Raw genomic sequence first — 10,771 nt, 5'->3', positions numbered from 1 at the left:
CTGCACATTGACTTGGTACCTCTCATATAAAGCATCGTTATTTTAATTTTATTCTGTTACTATTTTTCCTTTAGTTTATTTAACACATTTTCCTATTTACTTTTTTGAAACTCTGCATTGTTGGTAAAGGGCTTGCAAGTAAGCATTTCACGGTAAGGTCAACATCTGTTGTATTGGGCGCATTTGACAAATACATTGGATTTGACACCTTGAATCCATGCCCACAAAGAATTCCGGATGTTCTCAAGGCAAAGGAGGGTCCGACCCGGTACTAGATGAGTGTACCTAATAAACTGTCCACTGAGTGTAACATCTTTTGAATGAGTTATCGACATTGCAATGGTTTGAAACGTGGGCTTTTATTTTGAAGGTTTTAATTATTACTATACGAAAGTGATGTCATTATTTGTGCTCCTGGTAGTAGGTGAGCACGAATGATTTATGTATAATTGGTGCGCACCCAAACAAGCCAGTCCAACATGGCGTCGTTGTCTTCACCTCTACGCCTTTGCCGGGGGATCCTGAGGGAGATACGAGCGATTAAAGGACCGGAATACAAACAATCTTTGGCATACAATTATGTTTTAGACCAATTCCGTAAAAACCAGGTAAGTTATGTTGATGAGTAAATGAGGTTAGCTAGCTACAACTTTAATGAAACCACGACATCTATCCACCATGGTAACGTAAGCTAATGTAGCTAACTTAGCTAGATTTCCGTGGTTAAAAATGTGTTCGCGACCCCAACCACAATTTAGCCATCCTGGAACGGGTTATCTTCAAGAATAAGCTGCATTGGTGACTTTGTTATGGGACTAATTTGCTGAATTACAGCGATAAACTAACGTTATCCAATGGCAGCACCGGGTTAGTATCATTGGCCCTAACGTTACTAGTAACTTGGCTGGCTAACCAAGCCAAGGTGACCGTCACGAGCCTGTGTCTTAACGTTAACATTAGTGATACTTTTCCTCCTATGCACTATTATTAGGCCTAGATATTGCAGAACTACCGGCATGAAATTCATAAATAACCATTGTCAATGTTCAGTTGCTGCAGCAGTGCAGAAATGTACAGTGATTCTCAACAGCAGACGCTTTAGAGAGCTTTGGGGTACCTGAAAAGGCAGGATAACAACTAGGTAACAAATTGAAAATAACAGCAGGCCAAAATATTTCACATTTAATTTAGCGATGCACCGATATGAAATTTTTGGCCCATTATCCGATATTTTCCTTGCCAAAAGAAAACGATACAGAGAACTGATATTTAAAATGTTTGCGCCATTTTAAGCATTCCAGTACAGTTAAATAGTTAAAACACACACATGGACGCGGTGGTCTAAGGCACTGCATCTCAGTGCAAGAGGTGTCATTACAGTCCCTGGTTTGAATCCAGGCTGTATCACATCCGGACGTGATTGGGAGTCCCATAGGGCGGCACACAATTGGCCCAGCGTCGTCCAGGATAGGCCATCATTGTAAATAAGAATTTGTTCTTAACTGGCTTGCCTAATTAAATAAAGGTTACACACACACTGACCAAAAAGTTATTTTGTTGGCATTTACGTGTGTCCCCATTACCAGTCAAACATAATCAAAACCTATTTCTTTCACTTACTTGCTGTGCTGTTTCATGGTTCATTTGTTCAGTCGTTTCATTCTCAACCAGGATTTCTATGGAACGCGTGTCAAAAAATTATACACGTCAAATAGCACTATTTGACCAATCAGGACCTGAATTTGTCTGCACGTCACATAATAATTGAACATATTCATACATTTTTTAACGTAGTTATTACACGTTATTACACATTGATTACACTATCACTCGTATTTCATATGTCACAACGACTCATCGATGCTATGATGCTGGTAAAGTTGTCTCGCACACCTACAGTGCTGGTCATAAAAAAAAAAGCTAGCTAGCTCATGAATGCAAACAATGTTCTTCCCCAAAAACATAGCAAAACGAGATCTGTTTCATCATCTAAAATAACCATAATTTATAAGACAGTTCTTATTTGATTAATGGTGGTTGAACCCATCTATGTGAAGCTAGCCACGATAAGGATTGAGCCACAATAGTGGACTTTGCGGTTAGCCTTCAAAATAAAAGTATGTCATTGACAATGATGTAAATTAATACAAATAGTATAATTATGCCATACTTTAATTTTGAAGGCAAACCGCTAATTCCACTATTGTGCCTAATCCTTATTGTGGCTAGCTACACAACACATAACCCAGCAGTTGAGACTCACTAGCCAGATGAAGCTAGCTGGCTGCTTATAACGTTAGCCTTGGGCAACAGGGTTAACTTCTTGACGCTACCCATCCCTTAAGCGGGATAATTGTCATCAGCAACCGCTGAATAGCATAACGCCACAGTCAAATAATATTGCAAAAAAATATTCATATTCATGAAATCACAAGTGCAATATTGCAAAACACAGTTTAGCCTTTTGTTAATCCACCTGTCATCTCAGATTTTGAAATTATGCTTTCCAGCGAAAGCAATCCAAGCGTTTGTAAGTTTTATCAATCGCATGACAAAACATTAAGTACACTTAGCATCCGGTAACTTGGTCACAAATCAGAAAAGCAATCAAATTAATCGTTTACCTTTGATCTTCGGATGTTTTCACTCACGAGACTCCCAGTTACACAACAAATGTTCCTTTTGTTCCATAAAGATTATTTTTATATCCAAAATACCTCTGTTTGTTTGTCGCGTTATGTTCAGAAATCCACAGGAAAGAGCGGTCACGACAACGCAGACGAAAATTCCAAATAATATCCATAATGTCCACAAACATGGCAATACTAAAGTGCCTATAAGAACATCCAATAGTCAAAGGTTAATGAAATACAAATGGTATAGAGGGAAATAGTCCTATAATAACTACAACCTAAAACTTCTTACCTGGGAATATTGTTAAAAGGAACCACCAGCTTTCAAATGTTCTCATGTTCTATGCAAGGAACTGAAATGTTAGCTTTCTTACATAGCACATATTGCACTTTTACGTTCTTCTCCAACACTTTGTTTTTGCATTATTTAAACCAAATTTAACATGTTTCATTATCTACTTGAGGCTAAATTTATTTTATTGATGTATTATATTAAGTTAAAATAAGTGTTAATTCACTATTGTTGTAATTGTCATTATTACAAATACATTTTCACATTTTTTTTAAAATCGGTATCGGCATTGAAAAATCATAATCGGTCGACCTCTACTTCTTACGGCTGAAATCACGTTAAAACTTCTTGTGACTAGCAATCCCGGATCCGGGAGCGTAATCATAGCCTCAAACGAATTAGCATAACGCAGCAGACATAAATACCCCTAGAAAATTGTCCTATTCATGAAAATCACAAATTAAATATATTGAGACACAGCTTAGCCTTTTGTTAATCACACTGTCATTTCAGATTTTCAAAAGATGCGTTACAGCCAACGCTAGACAAGCATTTGTGTAAGTTTATCATGGCATAATGCTATGCTAGGCTCTGCTGGCAGCAGGCAACATTTTCACGAAAATAAGAAAAGCAATCAAATTAAATCATTTACCTTTGAAGAACTTCAGATGTTTTCACTCAGGAGACTCCCAGTTAGATAGCAAATGTTCCTTTTTTCAAAAAATATTATTTTTGTAGGCGAAATAGCTCCCGTTTGTTCATCATGCTTGGCTGAGAAATCGACCGGAAAATGCTATCACTACAACGCTGAACTTTTTTCCAAATTAGCTCCATAATATCGACAGAAACATGGCAAACGTTGTTTAGAATCAATCCTCAAGGTGTTTTTAACATATATATCCGTCGAGGCAATTGGTTTCTCATAAGCAGCGATTGGAAAAATGGCTACCTCAGTATTTTACGCAAGATTTTCTGCGGGAGACATCAGGTGACCACTTGCTAAATGTGGTCCCTTACGGCTATTCTTCAACAGAAATGCGTAAAAAGACGTCACAATGCTGTAGACACCTTGGGGAATACATAGAAAACGTAAGCTCATTCGTAGCTCATTCGCAGCCATATAAGGAGTCATTGGAATGAGGCGGTTTGAAAAAATGCGGCACTTCCTGTTTGGATTTTTATCTGGGTTTCGCCTGTAACATCAGTTCTGTTGCACTCACAGACAATATCTTTGCACTTTTGGAAACGTCAGTGTTTTCTATCCAAAGCTGTCAATTATATGCATAATCGAGCATCTTTTCGTGGCAAAATATCTTGTTTAAAACGGGAACGTTTTTCATCCAAAAATTAAAATATCACCCCCTAGTCGTAAAAGGTGCAGGGTGCCAAATTCAAACAACTGAAATCTCATAATTAAAATTCCTCAAACATACAAGTATTATACACAATTTTAAAGATAAACTTGTTGTTAATCCCACCACAGTCTCCGATTTCAAAAAGGCTTTACGACGAAAGCATACCATGCGATTATGTTAGGTCAGCGCCTAGTCACAAAAAACAGCCATTTTCCAGCCAAAGAAAGGAGTCACAAAAAGCAGAAATAGAGAGAGAATTAGTCACTAACCTTTGATGATCTTCATCAGATGGCACTCATAGGACTTCATGTTACACAATACATGTATGTTTTGATCGATAAAGTTTTTATATCCAAAAATCTCAGTTTACATTGGCGCGTAATGTTTTGCCTGCAAAACATCCTGTGATTTTGCAGAGAGCCACATCAATTTACAGGAATACTCATCATAAATGTTGATAAAAGATACAAGTGTTATGCATAGAATTAAAGATATATTTCTCCTTAATGCAACCGCTGTGTCAGATTTCAAAAAAGATTTACGGCAAAAGCACACCATGTGGTAAAGTCCATTTATGTCCAAATACCTCCTTTGTGTTTGCGATTTTTTTGCAACCGTGGGCCTGGGAAAAAATATTAGATTGGCTTGTTATATCAATCATAGCATTCCTTTCTTCTTGGCAACTGTGTTACCAACCATTCAAACTCATAAACTTAACAAATGTAGGCTTCATTCAAACAATGGCCAAGAATACTCAGCAAAGTGGTAAGGCCATAGCCCAACCATGAGATGGGACACGATCCTCTCTTCATGTAGTAGACTATATATTTACCCTGACCCCAACGACTACATCTTCTTTAGTTAGTAGATGTGATGTAGTATACAACGTAAAGTTAGCCATTTTTTCCCAATAAATGTAATTTCTCATGCTTTGTGAACAACAGGTCAGTTTCCAACAATGTAGAGAGAAAGATGATTTTTTTTTGAAAATGCAAATTACATTTTGACACGAGAAATAAATACACTGTGAATAAAAATAATAACATGGCTATATACAGGAAGTAGTACCAGCGAGTTGATGTGCAGGAGTAAGAGGTAATTGAGGTAGCTTGCATATAGGTAGGGGTAAAGTGACTAAGCAATACGATGGGTAATAGGCAGTAGCATCAGCTATGTGGAGAGTATGAAAGTCTGGTTCTAGTGTCAGTGTGTGTTGGGATGTAAGTGTGTGTGGGTAGAGTCCAGTGTGTGCATCGTCGGTGTAAGAGAGTTGGTGCAAAGGAGGGTCAATGCAGGTAATCCGGCTTGCCATTTGATTAGCTATTTAGCAGTGATAGGTTTGGATTTCTGAACTTTAAATGTTATTAATCATTAGTTGTAGTAAAGACCGGAGGGGTGCCATAGCAGAAGGGCTACACCAGATGTTAATGGTTATCTGTAGGAAGAAAGTATATAGTGGGTGCAATTAAGCTTGGAATGTACTGAGTGTAGGGAAAGCGATCACATGGTAGGCATTGATAAGGGGAGAGAGCCATGGATTAGTGATGAAGAGGGTCGGGGTCGAGGTCAGGTCACGTTACGGGAGAAAGAAAAGTTTCTGGCCCGTATCACTTAGTTTCCTGCCTAGCAATAAAGATGCAATGTTTGTTCAGATGTGTAGGAGGAGACTCAGCGTAAGAGGGCGTCAGGGTAGCGGTAGGGTAGTGGTTATAGCGTTGGACTAGTAACTGAAAATTTCGAATCCCCGAGCTGACGAGGTACAAATCTGTCGTTCTGCCCCTGAACAGGCAGTTAACCCACTGTTCCTAGGCCGTCATTGAAAATAAGAATTTGTTCTTAACTGACTTGCCTAGTTAAATAAAGGTAAAATAAAAAGAGGAAGGGTTAAATATCAGTGCTTGTGTATGCAATGCCTTTGTCTAATGCAGCTGTATTGATCCTCTGGGAAGAATAAACTTGGTTTGAGCTTTCATGGTGTCCGTTTACTCTGTGAATTAGAACCTAACAGCAATCTTATGGCTTGGCAGTAGAAGCTGTTCAGGATCCTGTTGATTCCAGACTCTGTTATCATATAGTTATCATATGTATATTTGAAGTACTCAAAAATATACAGTGTCCAACATCTGCTCCCCGGGCGCCGATGACATCGATTAAGGCAGCCTCCCGCACCTCTGATTCAGTGGTTGGGTTAAATGCGGGAGACGCACAAATGAACGCATTCAACTGAAATGTAACTGACTAGGTATCCCCTTCTTTAGAAAGTCTACACCTCCTTCAACTTTGTTCACATTTTACTGCTTAAAATTCATTCTAACAATGGATAAAATATTTTTTTTCTACAGATCTAACAACCTATTCCTCATTTTAAAATTGAAAGAATTAAAAAAAACAGGGGGTTGGACAAGTCTCCAACCTCCTGTGTTAATACTTGGTGGAATCACCTTGGGCAGCTGTGAATCATTTGGAATAAGATTCTACCGACTGTTTTCAACTCTTTGGGTTACATGCACTCAGTTGCTAGTTTTTTAGGTACACCACCCTGTTCAAGAAAATGGTTATCCCCCTAGAGACAGTGAGTCACGTGGCCATGGGTTGCTATATAAAGCAGGCAGACAGGCATCACAGCATTCATTTTAATGTTTGATTGAACGTTAGAATTGGCAAAACGAGTGACCTAAGCTACTTTGAGCATGCTATAATCGTCGGTGCCAAGCACACCTGTTCCAGTAATTCAGAAGCGACTGGCCTCCTGGGCTTTTCACGCATGACAGTGTCTAGGGTTTACAGAGAATGGAGCGACAAACATCCAGTCTGCGGCAGTCCTGTGGGCAAAAACAGCTTGATGATGAGAGGCTGAAGGAAAATGGCAAGAATCGTGCAAGCTAACATGTGGGCCACAAACGGGAAAATAACGGCACAGTACAACAGTGGTGTGCAGAACGGCATTTCGGAACTCGCAACAGATCTACACAACAGATCTACACAACATACTCCTCATTTTCACAGATGGGCTATTGCAGCAGACATCCACACCGGGTTCTACTCCTATCAGCTTAAAACAAGAAGAAGCGGCTCCAGTGGGCACGTGATCACCAACACTGGACAATTGAGGAGTGGTAAAACATTACCTGGTTCAACTAATCCCGGTTCCTGTTGCGTCACAAGTGTAACCATCTCTATTTTCAAGTATTGTGGTGGCAACATCATGTTATGGGTATGCTTGTCACCGGCAGGGACTGAGAAGTTTTAGGATCAAAAGACATATGAAAGGAGCACAGCCCAGGCAAAAAGCTACAGAAAAACCCACCTCAGTCTTCTGAAAACCTAACCCTGGAGTAGAGTTTTATTTTTCAGTGGGACAAATAAACATTTTAATGCAAAAGACACCAGAATGGCTTTCAAAAGTGGTTGATGTTCCTGAATGGTCCAGTCTCAGTCCTGACTTGTCTCTGATTTTAGATATTTTTTTTTTATTAAAAAAATAAGCATATTTAAGATTTTAAATATTGCTGTCCAGCAATGATTCACAACAAAATTTACTGAGCTTGATAAATGTTGTTTTAAAAACTATGGCTATGCAGTATTTTTACCTTAAGAGTTGTGCAAAGTTGGTAGAGTCTTAATGAAAGTTATTCACAGCTGTAATGGTTGCCAAAGATGCTTCCACCAATATTAAACCTCTTAGTGCGGAGATCCCGCTAGCGGGATCAAATTCGACAACATCCGGTGAAATCAGAGTGCGCCAAATACAAAATCGTAATATTAAACATTCATGAAAATACAAGTGTCATACATGATTCTTTAGCTTAGAATCTTGGTAATTGAACTGCGTTGTCAGATTTCAAAAAGGCTTTATGGCGAAAGTATTGCATTCGATTGTCTGAGAACCCCGCCTCACGTTAGCATATTTTCCAAACCAGCACAGGCATCACGAAATAGCAAATAGCGATAAAATAAATCACTTTTGAAGATCTTCCTCTGTTTGCAATCCCAAGGGTCCCAGCTACACAATGAATGGTCATTTTGTTCGATAAAGTTCTTCTTTATATCCCAAAAACGCAGTTTAGTTGGCGCCATTGAATTCAATAATCCAGTCCTTCAACATACATACAAAGGATTCCAAAACGTTACCAGCAAAGTTTGTCCAAATGATGTTTTTATTAATCCTCAGGTTGTCTAATATCTAAATAAACAATATTTCAGACGGAGATTGCCATGTTCAATGGCAAAGGAAAAGAACGAAGAGCACACCCGCGTTCATGGCACAAAAATACTACTTTTGCCCTGGCGCTCAACTTCGAAAGACTACAAATACTTCATTTTTCAAAAAAAAACAAGCCTAAAACCTTTTTATAAAGAATGTTGACATCTACTGGAAGCCATAGGAACTGCAATCTGGGAGGTGGAAATTAGATCTTTCAATAGCATTGCATTGGAAGTCATTCGGAGCTCCAAAAACACATTTTCCGGATTGATTTTCCCCGGGTTTTCGCCTGCTATATCAGTTCTGTTATACTCACAGACATTTAGTTTTCTATCCAATTCTACCAATTATTTGCATATCCTAGCTTCTGAGCCTGAGTAACATGCGGTTTACTTTGGGTAAGTCAGACAGGTGGAAATTCAGGAAACTAGCCTTACTCGCAGAGGTTAACTCTGGGGTGTGAAGACACACAATCAAAATATCTTGTATTTGTTTATTAATTTGGAAAGTGTCCTATACATTTCTTTCACTTTGAAATTGTACAGTATTGTAAAAGGGATTAAATAAATTTTTTTTTAAAAAACATCCCTTTTTAGATGTTATTTTAAGGCAGCAAAATGTGAAGACAAGGGGGGTGTTTACATTCACTCGGCACTTTATATTTCTTTAGTAAATGTATTTATTTGCAAGTGTAATTGCTGCATAAATTCACCTTCAAGATGGCGACGTTAGTCCTATGTTAGTGTCATTGTTATGCATGGTTTATACATGCTTTTTATCTTAATTCTGCCCATTTTTTTATTTTATTTTTTTAGATCACTGGGGAGAGATATTGTCGTGCTCAGGAGGAGGCCCTCCATGCTTCGCACAGCTACCTCTGTCTGCTCACCTCCACCCGGCAACACATTGCTCTCTACGACATGTACCATGGGAAAGGGCAGCGTGACACAGAGGAGATGGCAGGAATTGTGGGGCTCAGGCTGCCCACCCAGCCTGGAGGGAAGGGCTGGGAGAAGTGAGAGAAGGGATGGGAGAAGACTCTCGTACAACATCAGAGGGTTGTAAATCATCACGCTGGACCTAATGCTATTTTGATCTTTCACAAAACAGAGGAAGAGATGAAGGCTGCAACGAACAAGGACTGTGAATTGTGATTATACAAGGGAGGATCAAAGCTATTAGAAATATGTGATTCCCAGCTTTCCCCACCACTCCTCACTTTGTCTGTCTTGAGACGATGGCTGTAATTTAAAATCTTTGTAAATACAATGGGACAAATTCTGCCAATTAAAGTATTAATCACTTTTATCGGGTCACCATGACATCGCACTTTTCTTGCAATGTGTATGCTGCTAATTATCTGCTAATAAAACATAACCAATTAAATAATGATATCCCTTTTAACCTCAATTCAGTAAGGTTTACTTGGAGCAACGTATGATGTTCAGGTAAAGCACTAATACTCGGCAGATAAAACCGATGATAACGAACTCAGTCCTATGTATATTTTAAAGGACATCAGGCAATTTAAAATTCCTGGTTAATTAAAATATTAAGCATTACAAAGAGGGTATGATAAATCAGATGGATGGATCATTGCGTGGCCTTTGATATTTTACATGTTTTGTTCTTCACTACCCTTTGGCCAGTGGTTTAAACAGTGTGAAGACCAGCCAACAGTGAAATGAAGGAAAGGTCTTAGATAATGCTAGGGCATGCAACATAAGAGAAGTATAACAATATGCTTTATTTTGTCTCATGTGGGCGTTTTATAAGGGTATTACCAGCACAATGGAAAACAGCAGATAGGAGTTGTATTGCTTTGTACTGGCAGATTAATTTGTTTCATTGTGTCCATGGCAACTGGCATTTCTACCAACCACTACATTTTTCTCTGCAGTCTTTTGCCATTTTTTTTTATAGAGTAACATGTATTAGCTTCTGGGAACTGTTTTTTTCGTTCTTTGCCCTTTGCTATGTTTTCATCCTGGATTATTGTTAAAAAAAGAAAGCCTCGTCGTTAACTGTGCCCCTATTGGACTTCATTCTCTTCTATTCATCCCCTTTTCTTAGTTAAATCTATGTATCTGCGTAACTCTCCCCATTCCATTTGTTACACGGTGACTAAGATTGTCTTCTGTGTGGGTTGAAATAGATTGACCCTAGAGCTAAGCAGCACACTGTGACACATCGGGACAAGAAATATGCTTGCACATGCGCGGCAGCACCCACCGTCCACATGCATGCAGTGGGAATGTAATGCATAGTGGCACACCAACAGATAGCG

At 38.9% G+C, this 10,771-nt stretch overlaps 1 protein-coding gene across 1 annotated transcript; it reads left to right on the top strand.

Moving 5' to 3' along the window:
• Nucleotides 1-254: 254 nt before the first annotated feature.
• fmc1 (formation of mitochondrial complex V assembly factor 1 homolog) lies at nt 255-10,510 on the top strand. Its single transcript, XM_021558074.2, has 2 exons — nt 255-608; nt 9,300-10,510. Exons 1-2 carry the CDS (start codon nt 480-482, stop codon nt 9,501-9,503), a joined length of 333 nt encoding a protein of 110 aa, XP_021413749.1. The 5' UTR covers nt 255-479; the 3' UTR covers nt 9,504-10,510.
• Nucleotides 10,511-10,771: the final 261 nt, after the last annotated feature.

This window comes from Oncorhynchus mykiss, chromosome 13 (assembly GCF_013265735.2).
Source record: "Oncorhynchus mykiss isolate Arlee chromosome 13, USDA_OmykA_1.1, whole genome shotgun sequence".
Classification (NCBI taxonomy): domain Eukaryota; kingdom Metazoa; phylum Chordata; class Actinopteri; order Salmoniformes; family Salmonidae; genus Oncorhynchus; species Oncorhynchus mykiss.
This window is presented reverse-complemented; position numbering and strand designations above follow the sequence as displayed.